Source organism: Schistocerca americana, chromosome X, assembly GCF_021461395.2.
Source record: "Schistocerca americana isolate TAMUIC-IGC-003095 chromosome X, iqSchAmer2.1, whole genome shotgun sequence".
In the NCBI taxonomy this organism is placed as follows: Eukaryota; Metazoa; Arthropoda; class Insecta; order Orthoptera; family Acrididae; genus Schistocerca; species Schistocerca americana.
The window spans coordinates 438,955,687-438,983,448 of NC_060130.1; the positions used below are offsets into that span (position 1 = coordinate 438,955,687).

At 40.3% G+C, this 27,762-nt stretch overlaps 1 protein-coding gene across 5 annotated transcripts in view; it reads right to left on the reverse strand.

Annotated features, from left to right (window-relative positions):
* Window positions 1-27,762, reverse strand: part of LOC124555813 (histone-lysine N-methyltransferase EHMT2) — a 280,266-nt gene that overhangs the window by 96,991 nt on the left and 155,513 nt on the right. For all 5 annotated transcript variants that reach the window (XR_006968595.1, XR_006968596.1, XM_047129879.1 and 2 more), the window contains 4 exons: window positions 20,496-20,668; window positions 20,244-20,402; window positions 13,328-13,537; window positions 6,462-6,718 (listed from right to left, as the gene is read on the reverse strand). Coding sequence is in view for 3 of the 5 variants with exons in the window: in XM_047129879.1 (XP_046985835.1) it covers window positions 6,462-6,718; window positions 13,328-13,537; window positions 20,244-20,402; window positions 20,496-20,668 (799 nt within the window). In the remaining 2 variants the exon portion in view is untranslated. The remainder of the gene's footprint in view (window positions 1-6,461; window positions 6,719-13,327; window positions 13,538-20,243; window positions 20,403-20,495; window positions 20,669-27,762) is intronic.

The window sequence follows — 27,762 nt, forward strand, 5'->3', positions numbered from 1 at the left end:
ACTTTCAAATGCCTGTTGTTGCAACGCTGTTTGCAGATACTTTGAAGTGGGCATTGCCCCACAAAGCTCATGATGACAGCAGTTGCAAACAGTACATATGGCAGCCAACCTGTTTGCTTGAAAATTCATATGCTCCAAAGCCTTGTGTTAGGAGTCATGTGATGAATGGCCACAATCATTGTTTCTTGCCCCAACTGAGATGCTGACATTAGCACAAGTCAGAACACACACAGCCAGTGTGCCTGTAAAAGACCGACAAAGTAAACTCTGCTACACACAAATCTAAACTTGAGAAAACGGAAAGCAATAAGATCTCGCATCCTCTAATATGATCTCACATCCTGTAATATGAACTCACATCCTTTATCTCACCTACTCTCCTGGAAACACTCTCACAAACCGTACATGCAAGTGCAAGAATTGCTAAGATATGTGCTCAGTGCAAAATTTTGCTCAATCAAAACAGCTCTCCCCCAAATGAATAAAAAGCAAAATGCTTTGTAATTCACAAATCTGCCAGAAATGACAATCATAGTGAGATGAATAATTGCGAACTGTCCGCATCTTTACAGATTTGCAATTAAAATGTGCCATTTCAGTTAGACACTGGTGCTTGAGACACATTCATTAATGAGAATACGTATGAGCAATTGTGACACCTCAAGTTATAGAAATCATGTCTACATCTCACAGCTTACAACAGGGAAAGTAACTGTTCTTAGGACGCGAACTTTGCAAGCAATATGTAAAAATATGACAACATTAGTTTCATTTGCATCAGTGCAATTACACTCTACTGCAAATATTTTTTGTATGGGCGCATTTCATTTATTTAGTTTAGATATTCAGGAAAATGTGCGTACTATTGTCACTCAGTTTTCCCACGCCAGCACTGATCAGTTGTGGGGAAAAATATGTACATTTCCTCAGTGGCACATCGGGACATAGAAAGCATTTTCAAGTAAACATTACCCTCAAGAACAACATAAAACTTAAATTTTACTGTGCACATCCAGTACCTCACACCATTTGCGATGAAGTTGCTTTTGAACTCAAAACAGTCAGGAACAAATTACTGTTTTAAAAGTGAATGGGCAACTCCTCTTGTGATCACATGAAAACCGTGATGTCAAATGAGGAACTACTTTATCTAGTAGTAGCCGCTCCAGGTCACAAAAACTGACAACAGACAGGATAACAGTGTGTGACCCCACGCTCCTCCACGCCATTGGTAGAGGATGACGCTGCGGTTAGTTGGTACTGGCCAAGTTTACGTTTTTACCTTCAACTTCTCCTGAATGAGGGGAAAAAAAAGACATTATGGTGGTCAATACACAGGTCAGCTTCCATTAATACCACCACCTTCCCTTTGGAAGTGCACATGCCCTTGCGTTATTTCCACACTTTCTCGAATAAGTAGCATCGAAAGTTCTATCCTGTTCAAATTATTTGGATTAGATCATGGGTCCAGAGAAACAGTATCTCCAAAATTTAGAATTTCTGTTTCATGTTTTAACTGATGCAGGACTCAAGGGTAATTTATAGAAACGTTCATTTTTTCAACCCCAAAACTGAAGATTTGGGATATCTCATTGACAGCCATGGCACTCGTGCCACGATTAAGCATTTGCAGGCCATTCAGAGATTACTTTTCCCTCAAAATGTATGAGAACTACAAGCTGTTCGTGGAAAACTGACATACTACATAAAATTCATTCCAAAAAATTCATTCCTTTGCATTGCCTCTGGTGCAAAAGTGTTGCTGCCCAATGGACTGGAGAGTATGAAATGTATTTCAAATGCTGGAAAACAAATTGCTTAGTCACCAATGTTTTATTCATTTCAATCTGCAGTAATCAGTACTGCTTGCAGCTGACGCATAGTCACATGGGATAGGGGCAGTATTATCTCATAAGGTTGGTAACATTGAATGCCCCATAGCATTCACATCTAAGGAATTGAACAGCACTCAAGCTAACAAGTCCAACGGAAAAGGAAGCCTAAGCCAGGTGTCATGAAATTTCATCAATATATGCATGGTACAAAATTTTTTCTTGTAACTGATCATAAGCCACTGACTGCTCTTTTTCATCCAGCAAAAGATGTGCCTGATCATACAGCACAGAAGCTCCAACATTGGTCATTACTTCTTTCAAATGAACAGTATGAAATTCTTTATCTCTCAATGGATTAGCATGCAAATGTAGACACTATCTTACTTGCCTATGGGAAACGATTCAGGATCCAATGCATCAGAAGCTTCTTGTCTGCAAATTGATATTTCTGATTTGCAAGCACTGCAAGCTTTTCCCGCTGAACGAGATCAGTCACTATGATTGCTGAATATTTAGATGGGTTGGCCACATAATCCAAAATCAATTTCATATACAGTAGTATGAAATTACCATGCTCAATGCAAACACCTCTCTCTTCAGAACGGTGTAATTTTATTGCATACTCCTAATGAACAAACCCGAGTCATGATTCCCCTGTAATTGCAGCAGCATGTTTTGAAAATTTTACATAGAGGGCATTGGGAAATTTTTAAAACTAAGCAGGTAGTGGGCCATCATTGTACGTAGCTCGGACTTGACAGGCAGACTGAACAGATGACAGCCATTGTCACTGCATGAATGATCAGACAGTGCCGCTCCAAGAATTTGTCCATAGGCTTCGACCTAATGGACCTTGGCAACGTACCCACATTTACCTTGCTGGTCCCTCCTTGAACACAAGGTGGCTCATTATCACTGATGTACACAGTAAGTATCCACTTGTCACTCCCATGAATTTGACAACCAGCACTAGAACTAGAAAAGCACTCGCTTCTGTCTTTTGATTACAAGATTTGCCACAATCAATCATTTCGGACAATGGTCTGAAATTTTCTGCTATGGAATTTCAATGATTTTACCAACAGAAGGGAATTAAGCATATTCAAACAGCACTGTTTTCTCCTCAATTGAACAGTGAAGCTAAACATTTCATTCACACTTCCAAGGCTCACATGTCCAATCTTCATGCTTTGCACTTGAGGGAAAATACTTTGTTGTTATTTCTCAGACCCTATCAAACTTCGCTTTTTCACAATCCTTCATCAACATAATTATTATAGGACAATGTTTTCTATCATCTCTATTATAAGCCAACTTGGAATCCAGCATCGTCACTCAGGCAACTGGCAGAAACCATTACGACATTCACGACACATCAGGCACCCATTGACGGCACCAAAACCAGTTATGCTTTTGTTATTATTGTGATCCTGCTGTAGATTTTCATGTTTCAAAAATGCTGCCTGCAACCCAGACCATTTGCCCCCAAGCAGCCTTGTCTGACATTCAGGTGCATGGGTCAACAGACGACTCTGCCTTGGAGGTGACCCCTTGAGACCATTTGCCCCCAAGCAACCTTGTCTGAAGTTCAGGTGCATGGGTCAACAGACGACTCTGCCTTGGAGGTGACCCCTTGCCTGCCTACGTAGCCTGCTGCTGCAGCACCTGTCGCTGTTCACATCAATGTCAGTCATGGACATCAGACCCTCTGCAGCTGTACAGCCTTCGGTGTGCTCATAAACATAAATGCTGCGCTCTCCTGTGCTGCTGGATTGATGTCAAACCCCCAGTTTTTGGCAGATGTTTCTGGTGGTTCTCAAGGCAAATGTTGGAATGTGAGTTAGATGGCACCACGTTCCATAGCTATCTCCATCAGCTGCACCAAGACACAGACCTCTCTCACATGGCCGCACGTATCCATGCTACCCGAAGACGGTGTGCAGTTTTTGGAGGGGAGGAATGCGCTACCAGCATTGTATTGGTCGGCCGCAGATCGTGTGCCACATGCCACACACATAACCACAGGAGACAAAAATTCAAACAGTCCACCAGTGCATCTCCACTGGGCCTTGCTCTCTCCAGAGCTCTCTTTTCCAATGGGTAGCACCATGTTGACCGAGGACGTCTTCATCAGTTCAATTCGCTGCAAGCAAATGACCCCTCCACATGACTTTTTAAGTTACCGCACAAAGGACTCTGGCCCAGACTTCAGAACCCGTGGTGAAAATAAATGGACTTTGCATAATGCTACTAATCTGGTGACAATCAGCAAGTGATTGAACATTAATAATAATAATAATAATAATGCTGCAGTTATTGTTTTATAAGCTTTATTCCGTGCCAAGAAATAGGAACCACGCACAGGCGCATCTGAGCACGAGATCACCGAATAAAACTTATAAAACTGTAACTGTAGCTTGAGGCTATTTTATTTATTATTATTATTATTTCTTTACTTTCTCAGACGTTAAGTCTGGTTAAAAATGGGACGTGACGCGTACCTTGATCAAGTGTCACTTCCTTTCAACTGTACGGTATATGTTATATTGCATTTAGGAACTTTCGGGTAATTGAACATGTATCAATAATTACGGATATCTGTAATTGTATATATAAGTTTGGATGTAGCTGTATTGTATTGATGTAATGGTGGATATTGTGTGGTATGACTCCTGTAGTTGATATTATTATTATTATTATTATTATTATTATTATTATTATATTATATTATTATATCATATTATTATATTATTTTATTATTATTATTATTATTATTATTATTATTACTATTATTATATATAAATCTATCAATCTTGTAAATAGTATACATGAATATGCTCATCTTTTAACCATTAAATACCATATTTACTCGAATCTAAGCCGCACTTTTTTTCCTGTTTTTGTAATCCAAAAAACCGCCTGCGGCTTAGAATCGAGTGCAAAGCAAGCGGAAGTTCTGAAAAATGTTGGTAGGTGCCGCCACTAATTTCTGCCGTCGAATACATGTAGCGCTACACAGGCATGCTTTGTAGGCACAAAGATAAATACTGGCGCCAAAACCTCTGCGTCAGTAAATAAATTTAAAAAAAGGTGGTAAACGAGCTTTTTTTTCTCCGCTCCGAGTTTCGACCACTACATTTTCGTACATTATCCAACAAAGTAAATGCAAACTCCGTATTGTTCATCTTCAGATGTTGCAGAAATTCAACGTAGCGTGCACAAAAGCAAGCCATGCCGTTAGCGCCGACAGTCCGTAAACACGCACTATCAGAATGCGACAAACAATGCATGACACAGTACAGTAATGCATTTTCAGCTTAGAGTGAGGTAAACACCTATTACAAACAAAACGGCACTTATCAGATCAAAGCAAAATAAGCAATCGATTCAAACCAGACGAAGCACGTGAAAAAGGAAGGGTATGCTTATAAATACGAACAGAGCGCGTGATGCATAGCAATGGCTACCTGGTAAAGCTTAACTGCTAAGGTTACGACTCGAACCAAACTACTGTAGGTGTATCATCATTCATTCGAACTAAATTGTGTCTCATATTACAATGGACCAACTTTGTTTCGATTTGGAGGTGTGGCCTAAAACTTTTCTCTCCCCTTGAATTTCGAGTCTCAAATTTCAGGTGCGGCTTAGATTCGGGAAATTTTTTTTTTCCTTTATTTCGGATCTCATTTTTCAGGTGCGGCTTAGATTCGAGTGCGGCTTAGATTCGAGTAAATACGGTAAATGTAGAAGTGTCTGTGCCACCTCATTCACCTAAAAACATAACACAAACTCATTTCTTTTATTCATCACTGGTCCTTGCTGCACGGTGTAAATACCATGTTTATCCTGATATCTCTGACTTTAACTTATCTATGCCTGTACAACCACACAGACACGTTTCTACATTACCAAGCACACTGCAGACCAAATTCCTTCATAGTAATAACAACTCGCAGCACAGTACATGCATTGTTGGTATTACCATCTTACAGTGATGTCACATTCCAGAATACAGGTGTTCTCGTAATCTTGAAAACCAGCTCTATTAATTGAAAGGTCCCGGCCTCAATTATCAACTTCAAAATTTCATGCACTTTTTTCTTCAATGCTAAAGACCACAGAATATCATACAATGGCTATCCAAAAAGTAACAGACATTTTGGTCTATTGCGGTAGTGGGCAGAGCTACAGTCACCATCTTGGTGCCATAACTTTCTTACACTCAGTACGCATCCAGCGGTGGTAGTGTGTGACCTGTGTCTGCTAATTTGCTTTCTGTGATGTGTTAAAATGGGTGCTGCAAAAGATAACCCCTCAGTTACAATAGCGATTATGTACAAAAATAGCTTAAGAGTTGGTCTTTAAAATGTGTATAACAAAATTTGGTTTTTCCATATTGTTAATTTTTTATTTCAAAGTGCCTGTTACTTCCTGGATAGCCTCCTAGACAGAACGTAAATGTACCTCCCCACACAGAATAATTAATATTCTCGCTGTATGCAATAATCTTGGAAAATGCAAATATGAAACAATTTAGATAATTTAACAATATATAATTAATAAGGGTTATGTTATTCAAATTTTTAATATAAATTGCAGAAGGTAGATTTAACAAAATTCACAAACCTGTATAGTTGAATTCAGGCACTAATTTTCCTTCATCATCATACCAACACTGTTCACTCATAAATGTACAAGTGCAGCGATTGCTTGAGCAATTATCTGTACAGAGGCAAGACTGTAATGACGTTACAGCAGTGTCAATACTAATATTAGCTGTTAAACAGTTTTTGCTCACATATGTGTAGTCGCTAGGCTCTTCCTCATCATCTTCACCATTTACACATTGAATTGGATTCATTTCTCTTCCACGTGATATGTCACTAGAAAGTAACACAATGCAAATTTGTACTTTCACTGAATATTTTTTCCATTTCACTTGAAAACCTACTTAACTTCAATAAAATGGCATAGTAACAAAACAACACAAAGCCAACAATAAATACACTTTGTAAGGAATATCAATGCAATTTCTAGGATCATGTAACTGTTAATGTACACTATATGATCAAAAGTATCCGGACACCTAGCTGAAAATAATTTACAAGTTCGTGGCACTCCCCATCGGTAATGCTGGAATTTGATATGGTGTTGGCCCACCTTTAGCCTTGATGAAAGCTTCCACGCTCACAGGCATACATTCAATCAGATGCTGGAAGGTTTCTTGGGGAATGGCAGCCCATTCTTCACGGAGTGCTGTACTGATGAGAGGTATTGGTGTTGGTCGGTGAGGTCTGGCACGGAGTCGGCATTCCAAAACATTCCAAAGGTGTTCTGTACAATTGAGGTCAGGACTCTGTGTAGGACAGTCCATTACAGGGATGTTATTGTTGTGTAATCACTCCGCCACAGGCTGTGCATTATGAACAGGTACTTGATCGTGATGAAAGATGCAATCACCATCCCCGAAATGCTCCAACAGTGGAAAGCAAGAAGGTGCTTAAAACATCAATGTAGACCTGTGCTGTGATAGTGCCCCATAAAACATCAAGGGGTGTAAGCCTCCTCCATGAAAAACATGACCACACCATAACATCTCCACCTCCAAATTTTACTGTTGGCACTATACACGCTGGCAGATGATGTTCACCGGGCATTCGCCATACCCACACCCTGCCATCGGATCGCCACATTGTGTACCGTGATTTGACACTCCACACAACATTTTTCCACTGTTCAATCATCCAATGTTTACACTCCTTACACCAAGTGAGGCGTACTTTGGCATTTATCGGTGTGATGTGTGACTTATGAGCAGCCGCTCGACCATGAAATCCAAGTTTTCTCACCTCCCACCAAACTGTCATAGTACTTGCAGTGGAACCTGATGCAGTTTGGAATTCCCATGTGATGGTCTGGATAGACATCTGCCTATTACACATTACGAACCTCTTCAACTGTCGGCAGTCTCTGTCAGTCAACAGACGAGGTCAGCCTGTACGCTCTTGTGCTGTACGTGTCCCTTCACGTTTCCACTTCACTATCAGATCGGAAACAGTGGACCTAGGGATGTTTAGGAGTGTGGAAATCTGGCGTACAGACGTATGACACAAGTGACACCCAATCACCTGACCACGTTAGAAGTCTGCCAGTTCCGCGGAGCACCCCATTCTGCTCTCTCACAATGACTAATGACTACTGACATTGCAAATATGGAGTACCTGGTAGTAGGTGGCAGCACAATGCACCAAATATGAAAAATGTATGTTTTTGGGGGTGTCTGGATACTTTTGATCATATAGTGTAAATTAGTTAAACAACACTATTTAATAATAGTGAGCTATAAATAGAGCACTTGCAAAGCAAATACTACTGAATAGAATTGCACATCACAGTGGCAAAAACAGAAACAGTAATACTAGACAATTTAAAAATGCTCCACAGAGGTAACACCTCAACCTTTTGCTTAATGTTGGTACTTATTCATAACACTGCAGATATCCTCAAGATATCATGTTAAAACTGTCCACTAAAGGGGGACAGTGTGTGTCTGAACAGTAGTTTACTTCATCTGAGAAATATATTGACGTAGGTATTTTATGTACCAAGCATTCATCTTAAATGAACACTCACTCAAAATATGATAAACATTGCTGCATGAGAACCACAGAGCATAATGGAATCTCGTCAGTGCATTTGCCTGTACAAGCCAAGAAATAAAATTAAGAGAGCCCTTACTATGGGTCAAATCTTATATAAATTACACAACACACTCTTCTAAAATGAATCTGAGCATCACAAGATTAAGAATACAAATCCCTGTAAGAACTGTAGAAGATTGATGTACATTACTACAGTATAAAAATATTTTTTTCTTTTTTAAGGAATGACATTTCAGTGTATTGAGAAGGATATTCATTATACAGAATTTTTAAGAGTTAATACAGTAATACAAATATGTTTGGAAAATGTAACATACAACAGCTTGTCATGTAGTACTGACATCTTATTGACCTACTCATTGTTAAGCCTGAGGCTGTTGAAAGCCAGCAGGGGCACTCTAAGACAGGAAATGAGAGACAAAATGTAGAGAGTAGGCACAAGTGGTAGTATTTATGTTACATGAGGTCCACGAGAACTTGCAGAAGCCCCCTGAATCTGTCCCATGGTAAGAGCTTCAGTTCAGAGAATTAACCAGTAGCATCATACACTGTGTAGATGGTGTATCAGGCGTCACAGTGGATAGTGGTTGCCAACAGTCATACACAGCAAGCACTATACTAGCTCCCAACAACAGCAATGTCAGTGGATACACATAAATTCGATTCAGACGGGAAATGAGTAAAACTGCTGGAACAGCAGTTCCCATTTCCGACAGTGTGTCTCCAAATTTAGGGTAGAGCAAAGTGATGTTGAACACTGTTGTTGCTAGCCACACTAGACTGGGCAATGACATTTAGCTTTCAGCTGAATACAGGTACCATCAATCACGGAGTTTGTTAGAGTAAATGCTAGGAACATTCCTACCTACAATGAACTTGAAGCGAAAGGACCTGAACATGGTTGGCCAGAGGCATCAGGGAGAAGCAGAGACTCATGTCAGATTGGTCAATGCTGGTAAAATGCAAATGCACTGGTGAGCTGAATACTGATAAAGAGCAACATCAACCAAGATGTTTTAAAAACTCTGGGTTTTCATATTCAAAACAGCTTTCTCTCAGTCAGGTTGCTGGGATGCCAACTCCATGTAACTCGCTGCTAGTCTCCAATTAAGTTTTCTTACTTGGGGTGCTGCTCTCAAATCTTTGTATGCAGTGCATTCAAAGAGTAATGCAACAAATTTTGTTACTGAAAGCAGATTGGGTTTATTCAAGATTCATCGTATTACTCTTCACTCTTTTAGCTACAAAACCCTATTTTTCAACATAATCCCCATTCAATGTAGTGGTTTCATGCCACCTTACTGAGAGGGCCTGCATGGTATCATTCCATTGGTCAATGTTGTAGGCAAGGTCTTGCCCAATCAATAACCTCCCCATCATCCATTTACTGCTTCCGGCAGAGTGCATCCTTTGTTGGGCCAAACAGATGGAAGTCAGAAGGCATGAGGTGGATGGGGAAGAACATCCCAAAGAAGTTTTGTGAGCTGTTCTCAAGTGCGCAGACTTGTGTGAGGTCTTGTGTTTTCATGGAGAAGAAGAAGTTAGTTTGCATTTCTGTGGCGATGAAGACGATGAAGCCACTTTTTCAATTTCTTGAGGATAGCTCAATAACTTTCAAGCTGATTGTTGCACCACGAGGGAGGAAATCAAACAGGATAACACTTTCAGAGTCCCAGACCATCATCATGACTTTACTGAATGAAGGTGTGGCTTTGAACTTTTTCTTCGTAGGAGAGGCGGTGAGGTGCATCTGTATGGATTGCCTTTCTGTCTCCGGTTTAAAGTGATAAACCCATGTTTCATTGCCTGTGATGACATTTGACAAAAAATTGTCACAAACAGTCTTGTAATGGGCAAGCAATTCCACACACAGCCCTTTGTTGCTCTTTATGGTCATCTGTTATGTAGTGAGGAAAACAGAGAGCACACAGCTTTGAGTATCTCAACTGGTTGATGAATGTGTCAGCACAACCAACAAAGATGTCAAGTTGAGCAGTGCAGTGTTTGTTTGTGATCCATCGATCACCTCAAATGAGACTTTGCAAAAACAGACATAATGTCTTATGGGATAACCATAATCAGTGGTTTTACAATGTTACTTATAATCCATATTGATTGCATACAATGTTTATTCACATGACCAGTTTCGGTTCCTCCAGAACCATCTTCAGATCTGTAATTTCGGTTACAGGAGTAACCTGTCCACACACAGCAACCTTCGCATGCTGCGTAATTATGTGATGCAGCATGTGAAGGCTGCTGAGTGTGGACGGGTTACTCCTGTAACCGAAATTGCAGATCTGAAGATGGTTCTAGAGGAACTGAAACCGGTCATGTGAATAAACATTTTATGCAATCAAGACGGATTATAAGTAACATTGTCAAATGAGACTGTTCACGTGTTCAAACACTGTAGGAGTCACAGCTGTGTGCGGCTGACCGACACGAGGGAACGGACAGGTTTGTTGTGATGATGACAGACGGCTCATCCCATGCCTCACCATGCTTTTGTTCACTGCCAAGTCTCTGAAGATATTCTGCAAGTGCCTATGAATATCAGCGTAGCTCTAGTTTTCCGCCAAAAGAAACTCAATGATAGCTCTCTGCATGGTGAATGCACCTCTGTTACAGACAGCATTTTGAAGGCTATGTATAGCCCTGCCACCTATCACACTTTCATGAAACTAAAGGGGTGAAGTGGGAATATTTCACGATGTCCCACAACAAATTCTGCATTTTTGCAGCCGAAATTGGCCAAGGGAAAAAAAAAAGTGTTGCATTACTTATTAAACATCCCTTGTACTTTAAGATGCTATTAGTGACTGTTACATCTGTTAGCTCTCACCCCACGAATTCAGACACTAACTTCTGTTGTGCAAACAGTCAAATATTTTGCTTTTCCTGAAGCTGAGAATGAGTCTTCAGTGTAGTAGTTAGTCTGAATGAAATAATTAAGTTTGATTCAGAGCCTTGAGTTCTCTGAGTCTCCTGCAAGTATTTTTATCAAGTCCTAAAATCTGCACCTCTCCGAAGTGCCATGTGACAGTGTTTGGCACCGATCCCAGCAATTGCATGCCATTACTGGATTTTGTCTTTCTGCTCGTAACCACTTGGAAACTGCAGACTGACCTGAAACCCCCGTTATTCCTCGTACACTACTTCTTTGCAATGCCAGAAGATGACAAGCTATCATAAATAATAGTTAATAATTAGCACAGCCTGCACGGAGAGTTTATTGTAGCTGCTATTCTCTACTAGAGTATTACTTGAAGGGTCTCACACTTCTGAAGGTCCTCCTGTTGGTTATGACTTGTGATTAAAACACAGTGTGAGTCAGAACGGACTTTACAACTTTGGAATGATACAGAAATCTATTGAGATAACAAAGAATCAGTAGATGTGTGATTTTGTAGCAAACAACCAAAAGCTTAATTCACAAAGTACATCAGTATCCCATTCCGCCAACAGGAGCGGTGGTGTGGTGCTCAGTTAAAATGACTACTTTCACTGATGTGAAGCACACTTACTGTATGTTTTGGTTTCATGAAACAAACTCTGAAACAACCTTCACACCGAATATGCTAAAGAACCTCCAAGATAGCCTGCAATTACTCTTGGCACAAGAACTTTGTTGAGACCGGTTATTCACTGTGACATCATAAATCATCAGGTCGCCCACATGTTGTTGACACCATTTGATACAACTGGATTTCTTTCTCTGGGGTTTTATTAACGACTGTGGGTATGTTCCTCCCCTATCAAACAATTCAGCTGACCTGAAAAATTGAATCTCTGCCACTGTTGCACAAGTTATGCCTGATTTGCTGCAACAAGTGTGGGAAGCAATTGGTTACTGTTGGAATGTTTGCCGCATCACAAGTGGTAGCCACATTGAATCAAAATGACACTTGACACTTTTATGTGAAACTTGAGGTTCTTTGCTATAAAATGGCATGTCTACCAATTCTGTAAATTACGTCAATAAATTTCTATATCGTTCCAAATTCATGAAGTCCTTTTTGACTCACCCTGTATATGAATGGCTGACAGAATGAATCAAGTCTTTAAAATAATCACTCACTGAGTTGATACTGCTCTACTAAATTATTAACTAATATGCTGGTCTCATAGTCATTGGTTAGCAGAGTTATTGTAAATGAATATGGCAACTACTGAAAAAAAACCACTCATCATACACATTGAATTAAATAAAACAGACATAGTAATTTGATGTGTACTTTTATGCACTTTATCTCATCTTATAGAAACAACTAATAACTTCACAATCACTATGTACAAGGCAAAAATTAAACGTTCTCACTCTGACAGTGAACAACGTTCTTGCTTTTATGGATTAAAGTGCCCTTATTTTTCAATGTAGCACTCCTTCACATCAAAGCAGTTTGTACAATGTTTTCTCATTGAGTAGACTGGATACCTGGAGTGCTATTTTGGGACCTCACTCACACGGATAATCTCACAGAGAAATATGACAATGTTTAATTCTGTTCGCCATTTCTCAACTATTGAAAATATTTCATCAATTTTGGACAAATTCCCACCATTTAAAATTACCCAAAAGCAAATAATTTTATTAACTTATGCATTTGAACTAGAGATGTGCAACACAGTTGCTTTTAAAAACCCACGTAAACAAAACCATTTTTCAGTTCAAAATGAAACATTAGTGAAGAACATCTACCAATATTACATAAATACAATATTAACACTATGTCTCCATAGGCTTAAATTTTCCCCTTGTTTTCATGTTCTGCTGTGTGACAAAAGTGCACATAACAAATTATTAACATGTATTGATGTTCTACTTACTTGGATAAGATTTTCTCACTTGGTTCACGTACATTCAGAACCACATTTCCAAGGAGAATGTTAAGTTTAATTGCAGTATAACATTCATTGCTTCTTTTTACACAGCAGTCAAGTGGTGAGTTGCCAGCACTATTTACAACATCAACTCTCGCTCCCCGTGACAAGAGCATTAGAACGCAGTCATATTTATCTTGCCTAGCACCAACATGCCTGGTTAAGAAATGAATCTTAGATCAAAAACAAAATAATAAATGCTGACACTTTGAGTCATTACAAAGCCCATAAATCTCTTCTTATAGAATTTAAATGCTTAAGTTGTGTTAAGAAGTTTTTTGTGAAAATACGTAAACTACATTTGTACTAAATACAGGATCAAAATCTTCATCAAAGCTTACTAACATGGGAGAAATAAAACTTACACTTTGGAAAAATTCATACTAATAATGAAGATAATGTGATGCCTTTTTTAATTTTCTTGTGACAAAATCACAAAAGTATTCCACAGTGCTGCAACCAGTTTCAGTGGGCCAGTGGTCATCATCAGACATAGAACATTCTGCAAGTGGTGTTGCACATTCCTATTGGGTTGTCAACATTAATGTCCAGTATTGCATTTTCAATACTAGTATTAGTATACTAATCCTGACATGGCAGTGGGAACATTAAGTCAGCACTTGCAGCATGTGGCTTTACTCTGATGACGACGACCACTGGTTGGTCAAACTGGGTTATGGCACTGTGAAATGTTTCTGTGATTGTGTAGTTACAAATGAAGGACAAAAAGCTACACGACTGTCCTTGGCAACAGTCCAATAATGGTTCATCATAACTCTTCTATGACTTGCTATGTTTAAATTGCATTTGCTTTTGGTGGAATACTGGAGGGGACTGCTACAGCTCAATATAGTTCCCCAACTGTCATCACTTTCTTCTTCTGCATGTTTTCTCTTTCTCATGCAGTCTCTTCCTTGAAGCACTGATCTCTTCACGCATCCACAATTGAACATTCTGTTCCTTTAACTTTTTTACATTCACTGTTCATTTCATAGTTGAATTACTTCTAATTTCCATTGAGTCTGCACTCTGTATCCACAAATTGGACACTGTATAAAGCCTTTAGCATAAACTTAAATGACTAAATGAGTTTCATACAATTAGTATGGACATTTCATATTTTCATTCCAGAGACATTGGAGATTACTTCCATAGTGCATCACTCTGGTTCTGTACAAGATCAGAGTGTGATTCTGATTTCATGATCAGCTAGTGATGATAAGATTGTGTCTTCTAAAGCCTTTTTTGTCAGGTACTGTGCACTCTACACATTGTTGCAGTTACGCAACAACCAACCAGTTTCCATATGACACATACTGATATCTCCCACTTCTCTACTTCCTAAGTCATTTAATGAATTACTATGTCTTTCATGATCAAACTTCTGTAATCTGCAGCAGACCAAGAACTGAACCATGTGACCCAAATCCCACTCTTACAGTTAACAGCACCATGGTACAATTCAAAATTGTACACTCTCTGTTGACACCAGGGAACAACTTTCTGCTTCCTGTTTCCTAGATACAGAAAGGGCCAATGATAATTTCTTCCCCAAATTTCAAAATGTTTTGACATATAAAAGAGTACAGCAAGCCTACAAAATAAAAATCTTTTGTATCTACTGTCCTCATCTGCTTATTACTTCTTATCAGTATTCTCATGTCAGTAAAAAAAATACTTTTTTTCCACTTCATGGTGTTTCACTGATTTACTTTCTATTTTGTGGCCTCCACTACTGCATTTGATGATCCAGACATCATGTGCGAAATTAATTTTTCCAATCCAGTCAATCATATCACCATTTGGAATGGATGGTTACAAAAAAATGTAAACACATGAACAGACATAATTAAATGATGTGAGGGGAAAAAACTGCATGAAGTGCAGTGTTCCAAAAGTGATGAAAGCTGCTTAATAATGCTCAGGTTGGATGACTGTGCAGGCCAGGTGGTGGCTTTAAAAGTTACACCCATGTTGATCAAAATCCATCCTGGCAAGTCCAGCAATGTCAATTCGGAAATTTTCATCTAGGCAGAAACATCACCTCGATTATACTAGATGCTGAAGCACCAAAAATATCTACATATCCTTGACTATAATAAATCCACAGGGATTATTGTAAAACCAATGGAACACCATGAAACTTCAACCCACACAATTGTAGAGCTCCAAATGTATTTATCTTTGGGACATACACTGTCTATTGTGTTAGCTTCTTTGGGCGTGTGACATTCAGTTAGTTGAAAGATGACTCACTGTAGTACTGTATTGAACATCTCCAGTATTTGTCAGAGTTAAGGAGTGTGGCAAGAAATATTTCAAAGATTGTTGTTACCCCTAATTCTTACAAATCATGAATCTCAGACTGTATTAACTATTCTAATACTAGGAGGAATTGTAGAATGATATAACAAAAATAAAACAGATAATTTGAATATGTAATACAATGTTTGCCCTTACTTCAAGTTAGTGTACAAGTTTTAATTTTTTCATAACCATAAAACGTTTGCAATAACACAACTAATACTTGTTTTGTTCTCTGCCTACACATTCACAATTTATGTTGTCACTCAGGAAGAAAATGTCAGCTCTACAGAAGCTCTCGTGTTATGATGCTGGGCTACCTTCTCTGCGAGAAAGAGTATAGAATATATTTTGACTTACCCACTGCCCCATGAATGGGCCAGTATGGAGAGAAACAAGTGACAAACTGAAAGTTAGTCAACTGTCAACGTGTGCAGAACTGGTAGTAGAATATTGTTCACTAAGTGCAAACATTCAAGACTGAGTCTCAGTATGGCACATGAAATCAGCCAGTGTGGTGTTCAGATGAGAAGGCAAGTGTGGGACATGTCTGTGCAGAGAAGAAGTTTGTGCTAGTTGCAATTATTTATGGAGAAAGTTTGTTTATTTGTGTCAGAAATAAGTCATGATATAGCCCTTTTGGTGTCAGTAAAATAGAATGAAGTTAAGATACATTTGCCTGTTGTATGTGGAATGAGGAAGCAAAGTTTGTATAAAGTAATATGATGGAATACAGTGAAGTAATTATTTTAGCAACCGTTATTTTGTCAGTTATGTAATGAGTATAAAGTTTTCATGTAATATTAGGACTTTTTTACTGCAGATTATGGTTCTGTAGATTCATTATTTGCATATGAGGAGAAAAGCAGGTGCTTATCTCTTAGATAATGGAGCAATGAGGTACAATGATGCTTCAACAGAATAATGAAGTAATAATGAGAGGCAATGAGAAATTTTAGATAGAGTATTAATGATTAGGGAGCCTACCTTTGCAGTGGGGAAATTATTGAGAATGCACTACTCTAGATAACATCTGAATGATATGATGGCACTAACAGTCATGAACAAGCATTGTTATGTTGACTATATACTGATATGTGTCGTCTTGTTATACTGAAAATCTATTTGAGCTAGTCACCATTTGGTAATATACGTGTGTGTAATTTTCGACACTGAAACTGGAAGGTTGAATGTAAGAGTAATATTATGGTGAAGTGCTGTTTATATACTCCTGCATATTTGGATTTTATATGCTGTTGGAATTTGCTATTTGTGCCCTGGGTAATGACTGGCATAAGGTAATAATTACATGTTAAAAGAAAGATATTCTGCTAATTAACTGTGTCAACAGTAACTAAAAAATGGTATGAATATTCTGACAAGGGTGGATAATTTGGTGACATTTTGGGAATTTCATGAGAATTTAATTGTCTAGTTGAGTGACAGCAGTAACCTAATTTTAGCGAAGTAAAACAATGATTTGAAACAGCTTCCATCCTGTTAATTTAATTTAATTATTCATTATGTAACGGTACTGTGATCATGGTTTTTTTTTTTCTCCTGTAATATGTAAAATATGTGGTTGGTCATTTGAAAATAACTTGACTTTTGAGTTCAATTGATACAGGTAATGATTTGAGTTGAAATACAGGAGTACACAGAACAGATTCCATTCTCTTTATGTTACCTTTATAAGTAAACTATTGTGACATTTTTAGGAACATGTTGTATATGTATATAATATTATTTATGGATATGTAACATTTTCTTGTAGGTTTAGTTATGGTAATTATCTGTATAATGAAGCAGGATGTTTTGTTTTGCTTTCCATGTACAATGACGGAGGATAACTCCCTCCAGGGACACTGCTAAAACTGGAGGACATGGGACAACCATCTGTACCTGTACAAGGTCTGGACCCAATGCAGCTATGTGGAATAGTGACAACTGTAATTGTGTAAAAAAGACATCAGTGAAATGACTGGAAGATGAATAATTCCTTCCTTTTGTAAACTGAATGTGTTATATTGTCTATTTGTTTTTTGCTTTGAGCTATGTTACTTATCTTCAGGAACAAACTTTTTATATTGAAATGTGTTTTTTTTCTTTACAGTATATTATTTTGTACTTGAGTATGGTTTGTACAGTTTGCAATTCTTTATATTTAATGTTTTTAGTTAGTTTACCAAAATACTTTTGAATCTTGATGTGTGAACTATTTTCTACAAATTTTGTGGCTTGTTGTCTAGAAATTGGTTTCTATTGTCATCTATTTGGAAATGTCTGTCTATATAACCCAATGTGGGGACGATGTGACAAAGTGGGTGGAGTATTTCCAACTGTTAGATTGTTCTTAACCCCCCCCCCCCCACACACACACACACTTTTTTCCAAATATCCTCAATAGTCTTTTTTTTATGACATGTGCACAAGTGCCAAAAATCTCACATATCAACTCAGGGCTTCTCCAACTTGACCTTATTATCCATTACATCATTACAGCAGTTGCCAGCAGTCTTCACCAATTCTGTGAACCGTGTGTAGGAACTACGGATGGCTTCAGAATCCAAGCAATGGGAGCCGTTGCTGTCAACGTGAGAGTACAATTTGAGGATGATCTCACCCTGCACCCTAAATAGTTGCAGTCAGTGTCTTTTCCACCTCTTGGAAGAGCCCTCCCCACTAGACGAACCAAGTCCACATAGCATTTTTTTCACGGATGGACGCTGTTTCCCAAAGAGGCTCCATAACGTGTCTCACAATGGAGCTCCCGAGCAAATGAACCACACCCCTGTTTGCATGCCTGAACCTGTTGAAGAAGAAAACACTCAGCCACTTGCAGGACAAAAAGTTATGCCATGTGGTGGCCAGCTCCCCACCACCCACCCCCAAGAAAAGAGAAAGCATTAAAACCTACCACTCATGCTAAGGTGAATGCAGCCCCCCCCCCCCCCCCCCCCAAAGAAAAAAAAAATCATGTGCACCAGAATGTGTCTTGGCAGCAGATCCCATGGATGCAACAAATGACACCTGATGTCTCCCAGGTGACACACAAGTTTCTCCACCACCTCTACACCCCAAGACAGCGTTTTCAGCTGTTCTCAAGATGCAGCCAGGTCCTTCCATGCCTGCACATATCTACACACTTCCTGATCAACACAATAGTAAAATCTGAGAAAAAAAGGAGCCCTGTTGTCTTTCACATGCAGATTTTGAACTACTAAGTTTCTTAAGATCACAAAAGCAATCCATCAGAAAACATTGAGTCCGTCAGTGACAGTACTTCATTGCACGCTGGTACACAAGTCAACTGTGAAAATGATTTTGATGGAGCCAGTAGAGGAATACTTATTGATCGTCTCTCAGTAACAGAAATATGTGTACATAAATTATCAATGTTTTACTCAAGGAATTTATGATTTGAAACAATATGGCTCTAATATTCAGATCATCTAATTAGATGATCTGATGCATTGTGATAGGCCATGTCCAGAAATGGCTTTATGAGCATCAACACTTTTTCCAGTGTTGGCTATGAGTCTCATGAAACTTGATCTTAGAGAACTAGGTAATAATTATCTTGTAAATAAAGGTTTTTGTGGTAAAACCCAGAAACTCAATGAAAGTTCAAACTTTGTAAATAGGAATCATTTGCCAAAACTGGTTTTTGGACAAAGGTTAACTTTCAAAAAAATGGCTCTGAGCACTATGGGACTCAACTGCTGAGGTCATTAGTCCCCTAGAACTTAGAACTAGTTAAACCTAACTAACCTAAGGTCATCACACACATCCATGCCCGAGGCAGGATTCGAACCTGCGACCGTAGCGGTCTCGCGGTTCCAGACTGCAGCGCCAGAACCGCGCGGCCACTTCGGCCGGCATTAACTTTCAAATTGTGTGTGTTACAATCTATTTTATGTTTTAATGAGAGTGCATCCAGAAAAATAGTTGCTCTGGGGAGAGTAGTCAACATTATAGGGACAAACACATCACAAGCATTAAAAAACATCAATTTTATCAGCATTTGTTACATGAACATGTATAAAATCAACTGCACAATAGGAGCTAGACAGAAGGAAAGAGAAACGAAGGAAAAAAGTACGAACCAAGTAATGTTAAATATGGAGAAGAGAAATATTGGAAGCAAATACAGTAAATTAAAAGTCAAAATTCAAATTTAAAATTCAGTTCTCTCAAAACTATATATTGTGGTTTTGCATGTTTATTCTTCAAGTAGCCTTGCATATCATGCATAATACTATTCATATTTATTTTACCCATTCTAACTTGAAGTTTGAAAATTGTAAAGCCTGTAGAAATCGTAAGTTCATGTTTATACTGTGCTTAATATTTTAGAACAAGCTGTTGCAGCTTCAAACAAACATTTTAATGATGAAATTAGTATCCTGATATTTTACTAAGTGCCTGGTAATTACTTTCCAGTAAAACAGACTAAAAGATTTGATAAGTGTGTATTTTTAAGTATAATGGCAATTTTGATGACTGTATTTATTAAACCTTATTTCAAATCAATATAATTGCAAAATAATGAACTTACAGAGGTGTATCACCATGTATATTTACAGAGTTAACTTCAGATCCATAGTTTATTAACATTTCTGATACATCCATGCAACCAGAAAATGCTGACCAGTGAAGAGCTATATTTTGTTCCACATCTCTTATATGTGGGTCTGCTCTTTTTTTCAACAGGAACCTAAACATAAATCATAAATTAGCTGACATTTGAAGAATACCTCAAGTTCACTTAGCAATGACAGCATAATGTTCACCTCCACTCACTAAATACCTTGCAACATCAGCATGACAGTTCTCTGTAGCCCAAACCAATGGAGTCCAGCCACCATCATCAATTGTATCCACAAAATTATTTTTGGTGTTTGGTACTGACAGTAAGTACTGGCAAGCCTCAAGATTTCCTGTTTTTGCAGCCACATGTAACGCAGTCATGCCGTCACCTCCCTGAAAGAGACAGAATCACCACCATCACTATTAATGAAGTGGAGGCACACATGTAGCAACGTGTGTGTGTGTGGGGGGGGGGGGGGGGGGGGTGGCGGCGGCATGTGCTTGTATGCGTGACCCACAGTTCCAGGCATAATAGCATAAAGTGAAATGGGTGAATATGATGTAACACCATACTTGAACTTTTTTAACAAACAAACCTGCACAGATAACAACTTCAGGCAGCCATAATTTCATCCTTATTGAACACGAAATATGCATTGGAATAAGTAAGTGTAACAACTCACCTTACAGTTGAGGCATTGTGTGATCAATGGGCACATAACTAAGACATAAAACTTTGTGACATTGTGTCAAATGGAGATGGCAAGAGGAGAAAGGTGGTTGACCTCAACGTAGGGACAGGCCACAAGAGGATGCAATAAGAATGTGGCACAACAGAGAGAGATGCATTTGGTACACAATGAAGCTGAGGGGTGGATTGTAAGGAGGAGATAGAATGGAGGAATGGAAGACTACAGAGAGGGGAGAGTGTGTATAGAGTGAGTGTAGTGGAGGAAACAGTGAGAGGGGTGGAAGTGGGTGTGGGGCAGTGGCTAGGTGAGAGCACAGCTAGGAGAATTTCAGGTTCGAAGGAAAAATGTCACCTTCATAATTAAGAAAAGTTGTAATTTAGAGACGACTAGTGAGGTTAAAAAGGGGGGGGGGGGGTGGTTTGGGCTGTCTAAATGTCACTGGTTGTAAAGTAGCCATGCAAGCTGAGTATTTCGTGCCCAGCAGCATAATCTAATACTGATTGATCTACTCTACTCTATTATTAGGGCTTACATGGTCATTTTCCATTCTTACAAAAGTACTTTATACATAAATGGTTACAGATACATTAGACAATACGTAACGTAAACAAACAAGCTCCAAAAAATTTTCATAGCTTAATATCCAAATCTCACAATCAGTACATAGATCTTTGTGTTAACAGACACATTTCACTGAGTCCACAATGAAATTTTTGTAGTCAACCTTCTTCAGTCAGGTGTTGCATAGTGTGCACAATTGCAAGGTTGTGCACGAGGACATCTTTGTATTCATTCATACAAACAGGCACCACACCTTCCATGACATACAGAATTGATTCAGAGCTGTACATAGTTTCCTGCAATGACCAAATCCATTCACACATTTAACACGATCGGAATTAAGGTGAGAATTTGCTGGAAGAAACTTTGCCAAACCTCTTTTCATCCCTGGCATATATCATATACCGGAGGCACATCTTGTGCTGGCCAGGGTTGTTTTCTGGGTTTTACTCTTCTGATACATATATTATGTAGCTGATTGGTTAGAAGTGAGTCCTGATGAGTAGTACACTTTTTTATATCACTTAAAGGCTGCTGCTTCTCGTCTAACTGAATGTGGTGTAAGGTGTTTATTTAGTAAGGCCACAAATTATTTTCATTGTTTGATTTAATTTAACACCAATTTAGCATGCATGTTTATTGTTTCTTCATACTGGAGCTCAATATATGCCACAGAAAAAAACAATGCCAATTTAACAGCAAAGAGCATCAGCGTTTCCAAACCATTCTGAAGGCCATTTCACACTGGCTGTCACATCACTTCATGACATTTTCAAGGTTTCTTGGGAACAAAGTTTTGATTGTTTTCATCATCCATACTTAATTTTGTCATGCTTTTGTTAGGTCACAGTTTTCATGGTTGGTATCAGTTGTTATGCGATGTCTTTGTTATCTGTTAGATTAAAAACAGTTGAGGACAGCCATGTGAGCTGAGATCACATGACTTGCATTGACTTGACGTGAGATGACAGACAATGTGAATATACCCTGCTGTGATGGCCAGTGCAAATTGGCCTTAACCCAGCTAGTTTTCTAAAAATGTCAGTTCAAGTGTTCACTATTTTTTGCTATAATTTCTAAGTTGTTCTTATAAATAATGGCCAAGTGCAAAATGAATCCCCCAAGTATTTTTGGTATGGATTATGTTCCAGAGAAACATTTTTGAAGATGAAATATAGTATGTGATTCACCTCACTGTTATTAATTTGGTAAGCATTTACCTAAGTGGAATTGGCTTCAATCCCCAGTTCTTGAAGTTATCATCCATTATATGTACATTTGTGGTTAAAGCTCCTTCACACTTACCCAGGTTTCACAGTTGATAAGCTAGTTCTATGTTATACACAACTGGATATTATAAGAGCAAGCATTGGGTGTATCTATGGTATAAAAATTAAAAAGGGTTGGTGATAGCACGGAGCACTATGGTAGTCCATCATTCACCCTTCACCATCTGCTACCTTTTTCTCCAAGGAATACATGGAATCATCCATCAGTAAGCATGCTGTTCATTAGATTACCCACAATTTTTCACAGTAATATTTCCGTGAATTTAAGTAGCAGGTTACGTTGCCATATGGTATCAAACACAGCTGTAAGGTGCACTCTTTAGTTTATCTTGGCAGGTTGCTGCAACGAAAAATTTTAATGTCAAATCCTGATCACAACAACTGTGATTCTTTCGAAAACCGGCTCATTGGAGAGGATTTACTTTGTCAGATAATGGTTGGATATTCACTCTAGTAGTTCATAAACAACACTAAGTAGTGATATAGGTCTGTAATGTGATTCTTTCTTGCCACCTCTGCCAGGTTTTTTGGCAGCTATTACTTTTGCAGCCCTAAATTTTGTTGGAAGTTTTCCAAAAATCAAAATAATGTTACATAACTGTAACAACTACTGCTTAGTTTTAAAGTCCACATTTTTCACGAGCTCTGAATGCATAAAAAAATAAAAAACCTCATCAGTCCTGATAAGAAACTAGCTGAGAGTGTTTGAGTCTTAATTGTGTCCTCACAAGTCTATCGTAGTTCCAGTTCATGGCTGCTAGAGTTCTGGAATACGTGTGTTGGGACTTCATTTGAAGTGATACCGCGTTGGCATCTCTCTTGCTTATAATCTACACCCAATTTCTTCAGTGGTTGTCAAGCTCTGCAATTCAAATGGGTGAAATCAAGGCACTCTGTAGAATCTTGCTATTTCCTCATTCTGTGGTTATTCAGAGCTCAAAGTAGCTCACCTGCAGTTACACTCCTGGAAATGGAAAAAAGAACACATTGACACCGGTGTGTCAGACCCACCATACTTGCTCCGGACACTGCGAGAGGGCTGTACAAGCAATGATCACACGCACGGCACAGCGGACACACCAGGAACCGCGGTGTTGGCCGTCGAATGGCGCTAGCTGCGCAGCATTTGTGCACCGCCGCCGTCAGTGTCAGCCAGTTTGCCGTGGCATACGGAGCTCCATCGCAGTCTTTAACACTGGTAGCATGCCGTGACAGCGTGGACGTGAACCGTATGTGCAGTTGACGGACTTTGAGCGAGGGCGTATAGTGGGCATGCGGGAGGCCGGTTGGACGTACCGCCGAATTGCTCAACACGTGGGGTGTGAGGTCTCCACAGTACATCGATGTTGTCGCCAGTGGTCGGCGGAAGGTGCACGTGCCCGTCGACCTGGGACCGGACCGCAGGGACGCACGGATGCACGCCAAGACCGTAGGATCCTACGCAGTGCCGTAGGGGACCGCACCGCCACTTCCCAGCAAATTAGGAACACTGTTGCTCCTGGGGTATCGGCGAGGACCATTCGCAACCGTCTCCATGAAGCTGGGCTACGGTCCCGCACACCGTTAGGCCGTCTTCCTCTCACGCCCCAACATCGTGCAGCCCGCCTCCAGTGGTGTCGCGACAGGCGTGAATGGAGGGACGAATGGAGACGTGTCGTCTTCAGCGATGAGAGTCGCTTCTGCCTTGGTGCCAATGATGGTCGTATGCGTGTTTGGCGCCGTGCAGGTGAGCGCCACAATCAGGACTGCATATGACCGAGGCACACAGGGCCAACACCCGGCATCATGGTGTGGGGAGCGATCTCCTACTCTGGCCGTACACCACTGGTGATCGTCGAGGGGACACTGAATAGTGCACGGTACATCCAAACCGTCATCGAACCCATCGTTCTACCATTCCTAGACCGGCAAGGGAACTTGCTGTTCCAACAGGACAATGCACGTCCGCATGTATCCCGTGCCACCCAACGTGCTCTAGAAGGTGTAAGTCAACTACCCTGGCCAGCAAGATCTCCGGATCTGTCCCCCATTGAGCATGTTTGGGACTGGATGAAGCGTCGTCTTACGCGATCTGCACGTCCAGCAAGAACGCTGGTCCAACTGTGGCGCCAGGTGGAAATGGCATGGCAAGCCGTTCCACAGGACTACATCCAGCATCTCTACGATCGTCTCCATGGGAGAATAGCAGCCTGCATTGCTGCGAAAGGTGGATATACACTGTACTAGTGCCGACATTGTGCATGATCTGTTGCCTGTGTCTATGTGCCTGTGGTTCTGTCAGTGTGATCATGTGATGTATCTGACCCCAGGAATGTGTCAATAAAGTTTCCCCTTCCTGGGACAATGAATTCACGGTGTTCTTATTTCAATTTCCAGGAGTGTATATCCGCATTTATAGGTCATACAGCTCATTATGTGGAGGACAAAGAAAATGCATTTATCAACAGTGCGCTAAATGTAATATTCACACTCAGGTGTGCCCCAGGTAACAGTGAAATCACTCACTAATCCTTCCTACTGGTGCTGCAACATAGTAAACATGGGCACAGTACAGTAGTGGTTAATCGTTCAGGTGGGCAGTTGTTAGGTAGTCATGTCCACACAAAAGCCTGTGCAAAAGTTAAAGCAGAGCTGGTATACAATACGAGTACTTTTGTATGTGGCCCCCTGTCCAATACAGGGTAGGGTACACCTGTGACACTGAGCAGTTCTAGGCACTTCAGTATGGAGCCGCGCGGCCGCTATGGTCACAGGTTCGAATCCTGCCTCGGGCGTGGATGTGTGTGCTGTCCTTAGGTTAGTTAGGTTTAAGTAGTTCTAAGTTCTAGGGGACTGATGACCTCAGATGATAAGTTCCATAGTGCTCAGAGGCATCTGAACACCTGTAACAGGACAGGAATAACACAATCACATAATGTGTGGCTGCGTAGGAAAGGTTTTGCACTTGTGGCTTTTATAGGAGTACGATCCATGTAGCAAGGTGTCAGGAGTAGGTATAACATAAGGACGGACCAGTATATATTGCAGTGTTAAGGCATCAACTTCAGATGTGCCCTTGCAACATGCTGAGGGGCATACAAGCCCGTGACCGATGTAATTCCACAGTGGTGCCTTAGACACTGCAACATGACCTTCTACCATCAGGGATGTACTAGATTGCTACATGCTGGACCACAACACTAGAAACCTAGTTCTTGTCAACACACACCAAGCCAGAGTGAGTGGAAATGCTCTTTGCTCAGCCAGCAGCAGCATTCCTTCTCGGTGCTGTGGATTCGGTGCATTCGAACTGCACTGTCACCATGTAGGTCACTGTTGGAACGTGCAGCTAAGCTATGAAGGCCTCATCGAATGGCATCACTGGGCAAATCTGACAATCTACATGCAGTCAGCTAGCTCCTACAGTTGCAAGCTTTGAACTGGATACAAAAATGTGAGGCTACCCAATGGGTGCCATCAACTGACACTCTCTGAGGGCCTCGGGTTCAACTCGAGACACCTGCACGCCCTCAACAGCCACCTAAGGCTGTGTGCTGTTCACACTATCCTGGCCGATGAGCCTTGCTGCAGTCAGCAGTTTGGTCGCAGCTGTTGATGTACTGTAGGAACCTCACATAGTAAAGGATAGTGTTGTCAAATGAGCATTCTCAAATCCGCAGTCAGTGTGGTACTAGATATCCCATGCCACAGCTTCCGGCACACATCACTCTGCAGCCAAAACAGGCCTCTCCAACACTGGCATCATCAGCCAGTTGTCACACTTGTCTCACCAGAGCCAGTACCTATGAGCGACATTGTTGTGCAACACTCTGTAGCATGACCTCATTGCGGTGAGTGAAAATTAACTGTCCTGAATGTGTTAAGGCTGAGCAAGCAGTGTCTAATTACTTCAACAGAATGCCTGGACATTACACCAGGGAATGTAGGGCATGCCCACAGTTAGTAGTCAGATACAAGAATCAGGTGCGTGCAGTGGCAGGAAATACGACTATGGTGTTGATGTTGGTTCTTTTACTACTGAATTTTTTCTTTTATTATGGACAAAGGCTTTGCAATGAACAAAACAGAGGTGGATATGCTTACCACTGTAGAGGCAGTTCAGACCTTAGTGAAGCAGAGGGCACAAATGAAAACAGACAATACAAAGCAGCACAAGCAGCTGGGTGCATTAAGAGAGCATTGGACAGATCAATCCTCGACAAGTATGTCAGGACCCATCCTACACGACAGTACCACTATCCTACTCTCTCCTTTTTCATAACAGGCTGCAAAGATGTGATGTAGATGGGAGGAACAGCTTTTACATATGGCCAGATTTTATTCATTGGGAGATGCTATGGCACACACAATGTGTAACCAGCATTTGAGGAATATGTGGACATTTGAAATTCTGAGGGCAAGCACGGTGCGATGATACAGGTGAAGAAACAGCTGTAGTTATTATAGGGAACAACTGAACAACGTGTTGCAAAAGTTGTGGTGGTGGTGGTGGTGGTGGTGGTGGTGGTGGTGGTGGTGCACTGAAAACTTTCTGAACAGGGTTAGAAAGCTGAATGTCAACACATACAAGTTGCTGGACATTGTGATATAACAGGGCCCTTTTGCAAGAGGCAGAACAGAGGGCATTAGATATATTTCTGCAGGGATGTCACCACATCACAATGACACCATTGGTAGAATTTTTCCTTCCATCAGGAGACAAGGTTCCACTAGCACACCCACTCAGCTTACGGGACTCTAAAATTTGAAGGGTGGACCAAGCAAAGTCAACGGGCAAACATGGACACCTCTTATGAAGGTGGCAGCTGACCCCTCTTTCGTAAAACATATACATCTCATATGATTCCACTGCTTTCAGAAAGAAGACTCTACAAGGTGTGGCCCATCATTCTGCAGTCCACACCCTGAGGCACACCTGAATGGCCAACACGTCAGTTCTTCAATT